The following is a 16,748-nucleotide window of genomic DNA, read 5'->3' on the forward strand; positions in this document are numbered from 1 at the left end:
ACATTGAATTCACACATTGACCTGAAATGCAATGTGGTACTAATGTGTAACAGGAAACGGCATTGCAACTGGTTTCCTTATCAGTCAAAAACCCGGTGTTCTCCCGCACAAATTTGTTGGTTCCTTCCAGTCTTACCTCTTGGCCATGCTCGTTTTGCCCTTCAGCCTTGCACTGACGGTTTCTATCTGCCAGTCCAAGACCTTACCTAGGACCGATGCCAGGCTTATCAGTTCACTGTTACATAAGCATCTGATTTAACGCCTAGGATTACAATCACTTTAATAACTTCCTACTTTCTATCACAATTATCTTCCATTTAGATGTTAATGAATTCAACAGAGGAACTAAAACCTATGAAGAATCCTATATAAAGGTTAAAGAGTGAATGAGTATGTCTCCCATTTTTCTTTCTCTCAAAGAATAACTAACATGTAGGTACACATGATTTCTTTTCCTCTCGATAGCACGACAAAGATCCATTTTGAAAAGTTACAGACAGCAAAAGAACGCCCAGCTGAACAGTGCAACAGAGCCATCTGGAACTTTTCTAAATTTGGAGAAATCCCCAGACTACTACAGAGTGGTAATATTTTTCAAAAGAGAAAACTGGAAGCAAAAAAGTGAATTAGATTTTCAAGTTTTTTACCATCCTTAGGCACATAGCCAAGGCTCCTGAGGTGTGATTACCTGATATGCTGGCTTCAGCAGAAAAACTGGTATGAAAAAATTTCACTGTCCTCTTGGTTGCTAGAGTAAAACCATGGGGTCACACCACGAACTGGATCACTAAAGTGACCCAGGAGAAAAAATCACCCTTTCTTGAACTGTGCAGCGTGATATCTTCAAATTTAACTAGTCCACGGCAGGAACAAGAATAAGCCACTAAGAGCAAGGACTTGCATTGGCTCTGCCACCACCTGTAATGGAACTGCGTTCACAATTCTGCTATTTAAAACGCCCCAGTTATTTTCTAGCTTCAAACTGAAGCCTGGTTTTTCCCACTGAAGCCATTTAAAAATGCTGTGCTTTTGCTAGGTTCATCTACCAGACCCAATGCTTTTCCTCCTCTTTGCCCACTGCCTTTCCTCTATTTGCAGTATTAACTTCCTTCTCCTCCCAACTTCAACTCTTTGATTAACTTTACAATGTTCAAGAGCCATTAGCTTTCAAACTCGACAGTGGAACACAATCTGACCTTTTGCACCTTGTGACTCTCTTCCTCCTTTCAGCACTTTGTGCTTTCTTTCATTGTGGCCATATAAATATGAAAAGTCACCAAGTCACTATGTTGTTCTTTAAATCCCTCTTTAAATCCTCTCTACTAATTCCTCTGCCTACTAATCACTTTGCAATAGCTATGCATTTGGCTAGTCTGGCTGCTGCTCATTCAGAACTGTTTTGCCTTTGTCTTGCCTCTGAATGTTTGCTCTAGTCATGCCTTTTTTTTTTTTTTAACACTGTTCTAAGATTCTGGACTCTGTTCTTCTGCAAATATTTCCTTTTCATTATGTACATGTACAGTGCATCATACAACAGTCCCAGGCACCTGGTTTATTGGATACATGAAGACATCTAGATGGAAACTGTATAATCTAATCCCCAAGTCTCCTATGTCAAGCCTGTCTTGGCTCTCGAAAATACACAGACAGGGGAACTCTTGCTGACAAATTACCAGTTACCTTTGAAACCATCCTCAAACTCCATGTGAAGAACAGTTTTCCTCCAGGCTACAACAGACCGCTCCCCCCAAAAAACCAAAAAAGGCCTCAGCCCCCCCGAGCACGTACAGAAGGAAGACCAAAGGTTAGAGCGTTATGCTATGGGTATTTCAAGGCTTACACATTTCATTCTTACCTGCTGCTACCTTCCTTTTAGTAATATTTTTTTCCTTTCAGATTTTAGACACCAAGATGAGGCCACAGTATGCCCCTTTTCTCACAGGCTACCTTGAAAAAGAGTTTTAAAGTAACTCAGCCCCAACTCTGTGCTGTGTTTAAGTTAACTGGTGGAATCTTCGTTACTGGGCAGAGAATTTGGACTTTCTTACCAATTCAAATAATCAAGTAATTATCACCCTTCTATTAAAATATCTTTGGAACTTCACTTCCTTAAGCTCGATGATGAAAACTGCAATCTACAAATGATATGACACTGTGTGGGGCAATCTGCAGAGCAGCCTCTTGGTAACAGCCTGGAAAAACAACTGTTGACATGATGAGAACGAGTGCAACACTGCCCGTGACAGAACACCCAAACCTGCCTGTTCCGAGGAGTGCTTGCCTAAAAACTGGTAAGGCTAAGAGGAAAGTTAACAATTAATTTGCTTAAAATGCCTAGATTAAACAGTAACCAGGCGATGACCAAGAAATTCTTGAGACAAGGAGAAGTCACCTTGTATAAAAAGTATAAAGGTAGCGTGAACAGTTGTGATCAGGGAGAGGAACCTCGGGGTGGATGAGAGCAGCAGTCAAACCCAGTCAGACACCTCAAGGCTGCAACCACCGCCCAGGGCTGGTGGCACCCAGGGCACCCTCTCCCTGCCTGCACCCACCTGAAGGACTGTCAGTTGATGCCAAAACGGCACAGAGTAACTGCTCAGAGACGAATTTTGTCTTTAAGCAGCAAAGGTATTTAATTCTTGCAACGCTGGGGAGCTATCCGGTTTGCACCGGACAAACTAGCTCCCAAGTTTTCAGTGAAAAGTTAGGTAATTTATACAGTTTTCCTGAGAGGTTACAACATCTTAACATGCATATTCATTTGATTTTGACACCTAATCATTCCATTCATAATAGGTGGGATCTAGGTGGAGTAAACCTTTCAACTTTTTGTTCAACGATTTCCTGACTCATGGTCTCCTTATCTCCTTAAGGTGCCCTCCTTAGCTTTTCTGATTATTCAGAGTACATTAACATTGTCAGTGGTACATTCCTTTAACTTTGTCAGTGGAACCTTTTCTTATTCAAAGTACTTTACAGAGTACATTCCTTTAACATCCTCAGTGGAACCTTTTCTAATTATTCAGAGTACGTTCCTTTCTCAACACAAACAGAGCATCACCCAGAGCATTGTACCGAACTCATCCTGACCAATCTTTTTAAGCCCTCATTCTGTTTCACAGCATGGGGTGCAACACACAGCAACTCGCCCCTCGAGCGCGTGCATGTGGCTGTGGAGTGCTCCACGGGCCTGGGTACCATGAAGCTGGGGCACCCACGTGTCTGACAGCAGACACATCCATGCAGAGGATCTCTCATGCTGCCAAAGGAAGGGGAATGGGCTTGTACCTCATGTTCCTGTGAGAGTGGCGGTCTGTGCGTGTACCCAAATTGTGTGTGTGACTTGGGGAGGTGATCAGAGTAACTTGTGAACAGTTACAGAAGGGTAGTTGAAAATTTGTAGGTGTTCATTAGCATTATAAAAGTGTCTAGTACTCTGGTTTACCTGCTACATCACTGATACTTACCCTGGAGATGTGTTGCACTGACTGTACATTAATCATATGGTGTTAATAAATCAATGAGCTGACTTGATCTGAATTTGATTTTGATATGGAGAAATAGTGTGAAATGGGGACAATGGACATCGATTGTGATTGTATATGTCTGCTCAAGGAATGTGGGTATGGTGACTGGTCATGGGTGTGGTGTATGGTCACATAGTCACACAGCTTTGAGGAGACACCTACCCTTCTTCCTCTAATAACGGGGCTATTTATAAAAGGATGAGAAAAGGATGAGAGACATTCCAATGTTATCTAGAGGAAGGGAGTGCTAAGCCTTCTTGCTGGAGAAGATCAGATAGTCACAAAGACATGAATCACCTACAAACCTGCAAGACCACCACATTCCAGGCAAAGGACTGATAAGCTAATTAACATACAAAGCAAGAGTAAGGGGGTTTAGGTAACGAATATGTATAGGCATTAATTGAATATTCATTTGTTTTATTGTATAAATGTGAGATGGTTCGTCACTTCGGGCATGCACGCTTGTGGAGGAGCGATCCCCCGTGCATCTGCACGCAATAAACATACCTACTTTATAACTTTCAAGTTATAGAGTCTAATTCCGTACGTCAATTTAAACCACAGAAGTCAAACAGTTTTTCCCTGCCACCTATATAAAGCCTGTAGACCAACAGACCTAGCTTTGTGTAGTCAGCCACAATCCAAAACATACACAACAGCTATAATATAAAGTATCTCTCAGAAAGCAATAAACATGCCCTGGGCTTGGGCATAATGCCCAGGACAGTTTCCAAACAAGGGCAATCCTCTTAGGAGAGAGGCTGTATTTTTTGGAAGAGCCACCTGAACACCAGAAAAAGAATAACTTCATTCCAAACAGATCCTGTTCCCAGTTGTATACCCCTGGTTGCCATGTATGACTCTACTCTAGGAACCAATACACAAAATTATTAAGCAATTTTGAACTCTACTCAAAGACTTTGAAAGACATCTTACCAGAACCAACCCCCCCCAAACTCCCTGCAACAAAATGTATACCTAATGGATGCAGAGCATACCTGATTAAGAAATGTAAAACTTGCCAATATATGCCCATGACTACCAGTCTAAGTAATTCCTCCCACAGAAACATTAACATCCTTGATTCCTATACGCAGAATTTCATATTTTTAATAGAAGTGTAAATATATTAATATACTATATATAAAAGTATATATATCTGGTGCACTGAATGCCTACATGGTACCTAACTAGATGAAATAGCGCAGCGACTATTTGCCAGCATGAACTCACACAAATGACCCAGCTGGCAGCAGATGAACTTTTCTTACAAATCAGTCCCTGCATCTCTGATCTCTCAGCCTGGATGCTCAAGTGAAATCTAAAAAAATCATCTAAACATGAGCTTGGGAACCAAAATTCATAAATCTAAGGAATGCAGAAAAACAAGGACGAAGATTAGTTTTATGACATGTATTCTCCCCCCCACTATCCGGTTCCTACTTCCCTTCCAGTAACTGTCTTACCACCTCACCTTCCCCTGCTCCCACCCCCCTACAGGTACCAACAACCTTTTCCTTTTCTTTCAGTTTACTGGGTCTGTATCTAAATAGAAACCGAGCCATTGTTCTCAGCTGGTATTTTGCTTTGTAATTTTCTGCTTTTATTTCAAACCTGAAAGGCCTGTGTGTCTAAAAGCCTTTCATTTTTACAGCTATATCCATTGGTCTACTAAAGACACCGCTTCAGCCTACAAACCATCACCTCCCTCTGTCCTCAGACATCACAGCTACAGCAAAGTAACACTAGAAAGCTGGATGGACCTACATATTAAAATACTGTATCAGAAATGCTCCTGTAAAAGCCTGAATACTTTAAAAATGGTTGCAAAATACACTATTTTTCATTTTGAGATGCTTGTGCTGATGCCTTTGTTTTCCCATACATCACACTTTAGAAGTGATCCCCTTTAATGTTTGCTAATTTATAAGCCTAAATCATGGCTTATAAAACAACCATGGGCAAAGTGATCTCCTAATGGATTAAACAACAGATACAGTGCAGATTAGATTTATTTTCACAGTGAATAAACTACAATGGAAAGTCTGATAGAGAAAACCACATCGAACAAAATGCTGCAAGCTTATCAGGTTTGCGGCTTTCTCTTTCTCTGCTTTCTGTGTGAGCATAGCTGAGGGTGCCAGCCAGGCGTGAAGAGCAAAGGGCATTAATGCAGTGTGCCCTTTGACCTAAGCGTGCAAGAACACTCATTATTTTTGTAGGAGGCGGGGTGAAACCCCAAACAGTAAGTTAGTAACAGCTCTCTAGGTTACAGTAATTATGATTTTCATTGGGGATTCCAGAAACAGAACTGACTTGTACTTCAAATGGTCATTCTCCATGGAGCTTTCCTAGTTCTTTCCATTCCTAGGAACTACATTATGACTAATATAAATCAGAAGAGTACTAGAAATACGTGAAAGATCAAGGCTATTCTGCAGTCACCTTATAAAACAATGTCTCATACAAATGCATCCTATTTTGAAAAAGTAGACAAAGCCACACAATTGCACTAAGCTTGTCTGCAAGAAAAAAAACAGTCACTGGAATAAATGAAAGTCTTTTCCTCTTTCAGTGTAATTGGACCACCATGGTAATACTGCAAAGAACAGCCCACATTAATACTGTGACACCAAAATGCAAAGCTTCTGACTAGGTCCTATGCAGATAGATGCTGCGTATGTTATTCACTAGCTGTAGTTTATGGTAAGTATGTTTCTTTTGCTATTATTTAGATACAAAAAACCATGAAACTTTTTTCCAGCAATGCCGACAGCTATCACCCTGCATCATCTATACTATACTGCACCAACTTACTGTATTAAAAAAAAAAATGGGAGAAATGCTGTGAGGGGAGACAAGAATCTTACTGAATGCCCTGTGCTTCAGCATCTGCACCCAGAGTGGGGCAAGACCGGGCATTGCTGCTCAAGGACCCCAGCAAGTAGGAGGACAGAGTTGCTGGGTATCTTCAGGAGTGGGTAAGACACCCAGTAAGACCCAACAGTCAAGAGCACATGGGAAAAAATTTAATAAAGGTGTTGAAGAAAGCACCAGGCTTGGATAGTTGACCAGGTGCTCTAGGTGTACCTGCCCTAAGGCTTGGTTCCTCATAGCCAAGTCTCTCACTACACAGGCAAAGAGCAGTCCAGTTTTCCTTACTAGGGAAGCATTAGAACGAGATTTGGTGTGTTGATTCTGTGGACATAAGGGCTGAAGCAATGTATGGCCTCCTGGATTTATTTTAGGTATTTAGCACCTGTCAAAGTGAAATTTCTCCCTAAGGGTAACAATGCTGCTAGCTAGGAGGACTTCAGATGCTTTGGTGTGATGAGATTCTGAGTTCATTTAAAAGAAACGGGATGTATTCAGTTGCCTCAGTTACAAGGAGTCAAGATGTAGTATCATATACTACCAGCACACTAAAGAGAAAGAAGCTCAAAGGGGAAAATGGGAATGAAAGCTAGAATAAAGAATGCCAGTTATTCTTTATTTCTAGTACCTATTTCCAAATGTCAATATATGTCAGTATTCAAAACAACTCAAAGAATTTACAATGTATTTTTATCATTTTTATGTGCACCTTTTTCTTTTTCATGTTGATGGGGTTCCCACTTCAATTTTCATACCATTTTAATTTGACACATTACTTTTGAAAAAGCCCTAAAAAGACAGTATGCTGGCCTCTGATTGAGAAAAGAGCTAAGGAAAGGTCCTGGAAAAGTCAAGTGTAACACACAAGTTACATAAAACATTGTCCTTACTGCACTACACTTGTGTGCACTTACTTTTTATTAGTAATTGTTGCTGCTAGTAACCCTACCTTTATATTGAGCAATATAAAAGATGTAAGTAAAAGGTAAGCAAGGTAAATACACATAAATATTAAGCTATCTGTGGTGTACAGAACGACAGTAGTGCTTACAACTATCGGGTAAGCATTGTCAGCATTACTTATCCATTCATGCAAACTGCTGTACTCACAGTGAAGTGCATGAAGTGTCTTCAGCAATAGAAATATAAAAATTAGTTAGTATAAAATCCTAATAAAGACAAGCTTCCACTGTTTGTATAGCCTATTTAGACATAGGCATGATGTTAAATAGATCCTGAAATACCGAATAAATCAAACAACCAACATTTTATGTCTGTTTCACAACGACACAAAATGATGGTACAGCGGGTGGAGTTACAGAGTCAGGTCTAACGTTTTTAGGCAAGTTGTGCTTCTTCTGTATGATCAAATGCCTACTTACTTTGGAAGGGGAGCCTTCAGTGATTTTCACCAGCTGCCAGAGAATGGAGTAATGGGAACACTGCAGTGCCTGAACAACTATCTGTAACAGAGGGAACACAAAGAATCCCAGCACATTGGAAATATCGAAGCATATCAGTAAAGTGTATGTAAAACTTATAATGCAATTTGGGGAGAAGAAACAGGAGCAGCTCTTAGGCAGTACTTTTTTGTTTCAAGAATATATAATTTTCCTTAGTCAAGTTTGGTGCAATAAGAAACCAGCCTACTACAGGTGGAAAAAATACTGTGCAATGCTGGGAAACAGAACAGAAGACTGTGCATTAGAGTAAAGCCAGAGGTGATGTCACAGCATGACAGAAGTACAACCCAACCTCTACGTATCTCAGCTCAAAAGCATCTCTTTAAATACCTCTAAATCTGACTTCACCAGTAAAACAGTCTAGAAGGTTGTTCCATTGTCAAATGAACGTGTAGCCCAATTGCTAAAAAAAAGGGAGAAAATACACATTTTCTCATGGAGAAGACTAGGCTTATATTAATAGTGCCATAAAAGCATCCATGGTGTCTTTAAAATTTCAAAGACCAAACCATTCCCTTTTAGTGAACTCCTTCTTGTGGACTGGGGAAAGAAATACTGAGGAGAATTCAGATTTAGGAACTTTTTTGGTAAGATATTACAGAAGTGTTTGGGAAGCCATATCCCTGTCAAATCCAGAAACTGAGGATGGCTGGTAGCTGCATGGACAGTTTTTATCTGCTGGCCCCTTCCCTCCAGGTAGCACAATTCCAGCATTAAGCAGCAACTGCAGAGAGCGCAGAAGGTCCCACAGCTTAAAGCCAGGACTTTCACATGGTGTGTGGCCATGTGCCCTCCATACAGTCCTTTGCAGAAAATACTTTTAGAGAATTTAATGAGATTCTTTTTTTCTCCTAAATGAAGTTAAGATTAACAACTGGCATCTAATTGAAATCAAATTATAGCTTAAAATGTGCTGAAACACTGGAGAAGGCAGTCTGCAGTTTAAACTGGAGACCTGGGAAAATCTGAAATGGTCCCTGTGCGTATCCATAAGAAACTAAAACCAAACTAGGAGGAAACAAAGTCCATGACGTGTCCACTAAAAGAACTCTACTGGAAAGGCTGGCCAGCATCCCTGCTAAACATTCTTTTGCTTCCTAGTTTTCATAAGCTTCCATCTTACCTTCAATGCACAGTATTCGTTTGCGATAATCCTTATTGCAGCCAAGGTTTACAATTGTTGGGTTTCAGTGTAAACATCATGATTTACTGTGAGGGTGGCGAGGCACTGGCCCAGGCTGTCCCGAGCAGCTGCCCCATCCCTGGCAGTGCCCAAGGCCAGGCTGGACGGGGCTGGGAGCAGCCTGGGCTGGTGGGGGGTGTCCCTGCCCGTGGCAGGGGGGTTGGGACTAGGTGACGTTTAAGGTTCCTTCCAACCCAAACCATTCTGTGATTCTATGATTTCTGCATTGCTTTTCACAGCCAGGAACATTAGTTATTCCTTACCTTACAGATGAGAAAGGTGAGGCAAGAATCATAGAATCCAAGATTTTTCACCTCCTGGCCTCACTACACACAATATAAATCTCATTCAAATAACTGAATCCCAGTGCATTAATCTTTTGAATTTTTCTATGACTAGACTCTTCAAAACTTTGAATCCTCAAATGATGCAGTGCAGGTGGTGTTACTGTACCTGTTCTGGCATAGCTCCATGTTCAATTCCAGTTCTTAGTAATCTGTAGCAGTTACTGAACAGATCCCATTTTGTGAGATCATGCGCACTAGAACAAGAGGTAATAAAGAGAGATTAGTTGTGTTCCTCAAAACTCCCCATCACAGCAAGAATACAGTCAGACCTGGCGGCTCAGTGAGCTTTGGTACTTTTGCAAATCTGAGACAATGCAGCCTGCTGACAAAGCTGCTGCTCAATTAGTTCACACCACACTAAAAGCACAAGTTTGGCTTTCTGATAATTGAGGAAAAATCTTTTACTACATGTGATTTTTGTTGGGAGGAGATAAAACTCTCTGCATGCCATACATCTTTAAAGGTTACTTCAGTGTAGCTACGAGCTCCTTGTCAGTGTTGCCTCTAAATCATCTTTCCTCTTTGGTTCTAAACATTGACAGAACTCCAGAAGACACTTCTTTGGCATTGCAGCAGAAACTATGGCCAAACCCTAGCAATATATACTGAATGAAAAATGGCTTCAAGCAAAATAAAGCTACATACTTTTCAGCTGTATTATTTGGAGAAAAATACATTACATTATCACTAGATATTAAATATCCTGAAATATCTGAAGACAGACATCTTGATATACACGTACATGAGACAGAGACAGTAGTTGCCACCCCCTGTTCATTGTTTCACATTTCAGTTGTACAAACCTGACTTGCCAGCGAAAGGAATACAAATGAGATTAGCAGTATATATTCTACAGCCTTACAGTCCTCAACAGCTTATGATAAAGCTTTTTTAATACAGGACTGAGAAATACAGAATAAATTACAAAACATCAGGTTGCCCGAAGGACAAAAATTCTCTCTCACAAAACAATTCAGGTTTAACACATTTTTCTGCAGTGGAATTAAACTGCAGTAATTTGAAACAGTTTATAAAAGAGTAAGCCACCTCAGAATAGTCACAAATTTGGTGATGAAAATACTCACCTGGGAGAAGGGATAGTCTGAACTGGCAAGCCTAAATTAGATAAGGCAGTCTCTTGCATCTGGCTCCATATCATCCCAGCACCTTGATCACCAAGACATGCTCACTTTTCCCACCCCTTTGCGTCTCCCCTGCTTTGGAGCTGCCTGACTTTGTTTAAATAATTCACTACCCTGCTCAGCCAGAAAGAAAAATTCTCTGGTTCTGAAACGGACAGAGGTTTCAGAGACTGGGAACACCTAGATGCTGTTGAAACCCCCAGTATGAAACACTTCCCGGTCTGGAGCGTGTCAGTCCCAGAAAACTTAACCAATAAAACTTTCACAGAAAACGTAACAATGAATGCCCTTGCGCTGAGAGCGAATGAAGTACGCGCTCCAGAGCCGTGTTGTTAAGGTGCATCTTGACTTGTAACTCAAATCCATGAATAGAACAATAGGAAAACTTTACAAAAAGGAAACAAAAATGTAAAAATGTACTCCCCCCGTCTCAGATTCTGGATGGTCTTTCAAGTATGAAAATAAAACGTTTCATAGATAAATTATAGGCTGTCAGAGAACTGCCTCTGACTAGTGATATTAGGCACATACATGCTGCTTCAGCAAATCACAGGGTTGCTAGCAAGGCAGAGTTGTACCTCCTTAATTACAGCACTGTAATTAAAGCAGTAAAATCTCCTTGGTGTGCAAAGGCAGATATCAGCAGAGATTATCCTACAGAGAATATGAGAGGAAAAACTGTCTCATTTCTGCCTTTTCATTTGACAGCCCTGCGTGCCGGGCAGCCGTGGCAGGGGGCACGCACAGCCAGGCAGCGGGGGCACCTTCGCTCTGCTGAGCCTGGCTGCACAGTTGATCTTGGGAAGGGCTCTTCAGCTTCCAAAGTTGAAAAATTCTAACTATATACAAGTTACACAGGGCTTTTCAAGACAAACTTCCTTAAAGAAGAGCCTCCACCTTCAATTTAGGCATATTCTGGTACACTTTTGTCTCTTTTGAACTACTTAGCAATCAACACGATAGTTATGAAGGTACCTTGGACACAATACAGTTCTCCACAGAGGATCAGATTGACATAGAGGTTCCTAGAATGAAAATTCACAACACAGAATTTTCCCTTAGTCCCTTCCATGTCAGAGTCTTCATGGATTACAGAAAACAATGCCTAACATTTCATCAAAGGTTTCTTTTCATCCCTATAGATAGCAGTCTCTGCTGGACACGCTTCTGCCAAAAAATAGTCAGACGAAGGTACCAGCTCCACAGTGTCCCTGAAACGTGGCAAGAAGCAGCTTAGAAAATGCCCTTTTTGAAGAGGCGATCTCTCCACCCACAACACTGCTTCTCTTTGTAAAGAGGCACAAAGTGAGAGGAGCTGTACCTTGGCCTTCCAACAGCCACGCTAAATACAGTCTAATTCCTCTACTAAGGTTTCATCGATCATCACTTCTACTTCTGCGCATAACAAACTTCTGAGCAACTCAGTCTGAAGGGTGTACTTGTCAACTACTGGAAAAAAGGTTAAGCAAAGGGTTTCTATAACAGAAAGGAAGATCTGCTGGTCTGACCATGAATTTACTTATCTGAGAAGTGTCCTGACTGATCATGCTTATACTGGTAAATATGTGATGCGTATCTGGAGACTTCCCATAGCTACTGCGTGCTTATGAAGTCCATATGTGCACTTATGAAGTGTGGAGGCAGGAAGGAATGAATTCCATATCATATTTGAGTACTACTGAACAGTGACACCAACAATTCTGATTTCTTAATGTGAAATGATGTTCTATATACAAGACGGAATTAAAGGGCACATCCAGAGTAACGGAGGTGATGCTTGAGATTCACGTGTCTTGCACTGAATTAACTGAAGTAATTAAATACGAAATGCTGATATTTTGCAGCATAAAAACTGATATAGCACTGATGTGTATGCATGAAAGCTTAGCTGAATTGGGCTGGAGTCAGCATAGGAAAAAGGGTCTCCATGTACTTAAGGACAGCTGTAAATATCAGTGAGACCCTGGCAAAAAAAGAAACTCAAGTATATACTCCAGGCGTTCTGTTCAGAAGACCTCAAGAAAATTTATTATATTCTTAAAACTTGGGAGGAAACATTGTAATGATTAATTTCATTTGTATTGGAATACTGATATCCTTGTTTGATGAAAAAACATGAATTTGAAAGTGTGCTGTGAGCCCTTTGTTGCCATGACCCTCTCAGAAAGAGGATTAGCTAAGGCTCGGGAAATCTCAGTAGAGAAGCTTTTTGGCCTGGAAGGCTTTTCTGATTTTTTTCCCCACCTTCCTGGCCTTCTTTTTTCTAAAAGATGAAGCAGCAACTACCAAGGAAACACAAGCACAGATAATGTGCAGTGCAGTTTCTCGCACTGGAAGAGAGGGACTTGTTTCTTTTCGAAGCCTCAGCAACCACTGTATCAAGTGCACTTTTAGAAGATCTGAAAGGTAACAGTGGTTAGCCTGGAATTTCAACTTCTTCTATTGATTTAATTTCTTTTGGCTCCCATTTGATGATGGACAATGACAGTATCACACAAGAGCCACCGTTCTTTGGGATGAGAATGCACAATGTGAGTTTTGAAATGAAGATCCTAATCTCACAGCTAAAGGTTCGGCAAAAATTCTGTCTTGGAGGGTATGATTATTTCCTTTCACAAAGAAATCACATCAGATATAACATTCAGTAGAGTAATGAAAAGATTTCATTACTTCTTTATATGCAAGCAGATATTAATTAGAAATTCCCATTGAACTGTGATCATAAATAACAAAACAGCTGAGAAATTATACACAGCTGCTCTTCAGCTCTTTAGCTTTGATTCTTTTCTCTTTCCTATTATTTGAAGATGAAGGTAAACGTCCCTAACCCTGACTTGTGTGTTATTTTACAAAGCTGTCGTTATAGTCTGAATTAACTCTATAGAGATTTGGAATACTAAAGGAAAAAATATATATGGGAGACACTCAGAAAAGCCTTAAGATTTGTGCTTCTTTCTTGGATGTGGACTCTAGCTTTCGCCAATCCTCTCAGGAAAGGCAGAAGTGGCTCCAGTGTGTTACTAGGGTGACTGAAAACCTAATTTGCACATGTGTTAGTCTGCTGCACTACGGAAATTAGTAACGATTTAATGATCTCTGTGGGACTCTTGTTGATTGGAAACAAAGAGTAGATATTTCAGAACCATTTTATACAATGATCCAACACAGAATTCAGGATAAGTGAAGACTAAACACAGAAAGAAGAGAGAAATGAAATCACTGAAACCAATTTGTGTATTACGTTCTCACATCTTGCGATAAGGGAGAAACGATTTGTGGTGCTCAGCCACCTGCATTTGAAGCTTTCTTACATGCTACCAGGTGCAACTATTTCCTGCTGCTGATAGGTCGGAAGATCAGGTCTGTGTGGTATGCTCCAAAATTCAGAGTTTCCCACGTTGCTCTACAAGTTATGAAGGTGCCCGTAGGTGTAACTGAGAGCAGCGGGTCCCTGAAAAGCTACTGCCTGGTTCTACTGAGCTGGCTCATGCTTGGCAAAGGAGTTTCTGTGCAATCCACACAGCTGGACTTTGCCAACAATTCAAGTAGAAACTATTCCTGGCATTTCTGCAGGAAAAGAACACATCTTCCAGACTCTCACCATAACATCATCATAATAATACATTATTAATAATTAATTATTAATTACTACTACTACTTATTTTTCTAATTTTGAGGAGAAACACCTAAAAGGCACTGAGAAGCTGAGAGAAGCAACTTCCTCCAGGGCTCTCCTAAGCTGAGATGGAAAGCCCAGAGCTGGCCTGTATCCACTGGCACCAGAGATAATAATCCTCCCTTGTGCATTTCCTGTCCGTCATATAGGGGAGCATGACTTTTACTAAGACACTCATAGGTGTAAAAGAATTTAGTACAATTGATGGTGTACCACTTGCAAAAGTAATGGCATTAACTAAGCAAAGACCCAAATTAATCCAATATCATACTGACAAATAACCCCTAATCATTCATCAATCTCTGTTTCATATTTCAGGCTGTATCTTTTCTCATTTCTTAACATGAGGCATCAACCAATACTCGCTGAAATGAAAAAATTAACATAGGAAAATTTTGAGGGCAGAAAAAATCACCTACTTGTGAAAAGAGGTTAACCTCTTTAATGTGGAGAGCACATTGTATATGTCATCATCATCAGCTTCTTCTCCCTGAAAATGAAAGGAAATCCATTAACACAGTTCAGCAATCCAGCAGGGTACACTACTGCATGGGGAGGAGCAGATTTCTTTGCAGTTTTATGTTGACACCAAAACTGACTCCAAATATTCCAGTGACTTTTACCTAGATTCCATAATATTTAAATAATCACTGCATAGCACCAGGAAATAAGCAACATCATCTGACAATGTTCAGCAGTATCACTGTGTTACTGCTCAAACCAGTAACCTCTAGCAGTAGAAATCATTCCCATGAATAAAATATTTTACAAAAAGGACTGAACTATCAGCTTTAACCATCAGCTGATGAATGTGCTACAGGAATAAAGCCACATGCCTGCCTTGTTCCACACCAGAAACCTGCCGATGTCAAAAGCAATTTTTTAAAAATGATCAGTTGGAAAATTTCTTTCTTTTCATATCCTTCGTTGCTGATCCCTCTGCTACACTGTAATGCCTGGCAATCACATTATGTGCGCAGACTGACATACATTCAGAACCGGATGGAAGGTTGGTTTTTTTTTTTTTTTAATTTAGCTTTTACAGATCTGGGGAAACAACAGTCCAAACAAATATTGCACAATTCAATCAAAACTTTTCATTTGAATTTAACAACTTCTTTCTGGCATTCTAAAATATCATTAGCCTAATGTTTCATGCAAACTGAACAGCAAATTCTCTTAGTGAAATGACTGGAAATAAGGTTCTTCCAAAACTTAAATTTTCCCAGCAACTTTCTGAAATAGGAAACCCACTTACAACAATTCTTCTCCATCTCATTTTGATCATTTTTTTCCTGTCTGAAAGCCTGACAATTAATACACTTCCCTGCCTTCAGATGCAATTGCCAATCAATGTTTCTCTCACCTAGTGGGAAGCCATAAAGCAGTGGGATACTTGCTTGGGTACAAGCATGCACATTTCTGAATTGAAATATCCTTAAAATGATGAAACGTGACTTTTCAAAATTCATTATTCTACCAGGTATCACTCAGCAAAGTCTATCACAAAGGCTAAAATTTTAAATCCTTGCTACCATTGTTCTCTTTCTTGCTTTCTCCTACATTTGTCCTGGTTTTGTCTCCACATCTTTCTCTGTGTCACATTTCTGACCTCCGCACTTCCTTTTCCTTAGGGATCTAAAATTCTTAATTCTTCATTTCTCATACGACTTTTGGACACAGCTTTTCTCTGAAATCCCCAGCCCTCATCCTCCTCTCATGAAGTGAACATACACGACGATCGTAAGCCCTTGCTCTCATTTCTCGGCTCCCTCCCGAGCCGGGTGAAGGAAGGGTACACATCAGAAGTATTTTGGTATCACTGGCCCATGTTCCTTCATCAGGCCAGTCTTTGCTCTCTACTCAGTAGTCCCAGTGCACCCTTCAGAGCTTTTTGCACTGGAGTACTGCATAAAGCCACCTGCAAAGAGAAGTCAAGGGAAATGGAGCGGGAATAAGCAGTTACTGGCTTCCTGATCAAACCACAGTTAGTAATAAAGGAAAAACGCAGGAAACAAGTTTTTTTCCCCTAGCTTATTTTTCCTGAGAAGACTGGTGGGAAGTCAATTATGAACGCCAGCACCTCCTTCCCGTTAGGGAAAAGGTGAGGCTGGAGGGATCTTCCAAGCAGTGTCAGGCAGGGAGAGGGCAGCACTGCAGACCCCACAGTGCGCTTTCTCAACTCCCTCAACATTTACGTATCCCCAGCCCAAAACTTCAGTGTGTTGCTGGCACAACCCAGCTGAAACGTGGGCTGGGGTTGGACAGCAGGTAGATTTCCAACCTCCTTGCGTCTTCACTGCTTGTAGTGCTGGAACGCGGCGCTCTGAGGCCCAGCAAGCACGCGGCCTGTGCAAGGGGGCTCCCTGAGCAGAGCTTCGGAAATGTGCAGATAGGGACTGCGAGGCAGCGAAGGGAAGGAGAGCACAATCTCCTCAGATCAGGGAACCCAAGGACAAGAGGACTGATGCTATAGGAAACCAAACTCGATGCTTGACTGCTGGCTTCCAGAAGGGTATGTGGAGCACAGAAA

At 40.9% G+C, this 16,748-nt stretch overlaps 1 protein-coding gene across 2 annotated transcripts in view; it reads right to left on the reverse strand.

Annotated features, from left to right (window-relative positions):
• STAG1 (STAG1 cohesin complex component) overlaps nucleotides 1-16,748 on the reverse strand; it is a 199,728-nt gene that overhangs the window by 29,531 nt on the left and 153,449 nt on the right. For both annotated transcript variants that reach the window (XM_055723474.1, XM_027808885.2), the window contains 3 exons: nucleotides 14,635-14,705; nucleotides 9,504-9,591; nucleotides 7,787-7,867 (listed from right to left, as the gene is read on the reverse strand). In XM_055723474.1, the coding sequence (XP_055579449.1) occupies nucleotides 7,787-7,867; nucleotides 9,504-9,591; nucleotides 14,635-14,705 (240 nt within the window). The remainder of the gene's footprint in view (nucleotides 1-7,786; nucleotides 7,868-9,503; nucleotides 9,592-14,634; nucleotides 14,706-16,748) is intronic.

The sequence above is a fragment of the Falco cherrug genome, chromosome 11 (assembly GCF_023634085.1).
Source record: "Falco cherrug isolate bFalChe1 chromosome 11, bFalChe1.pri, whole genome shotgun sequence".
NCBI classification, from domain to species: Eukaryota; Metazoa; Chordata; class Aves; order Falconiformes; family Falconidae; genus Falco; species Falco cherrug.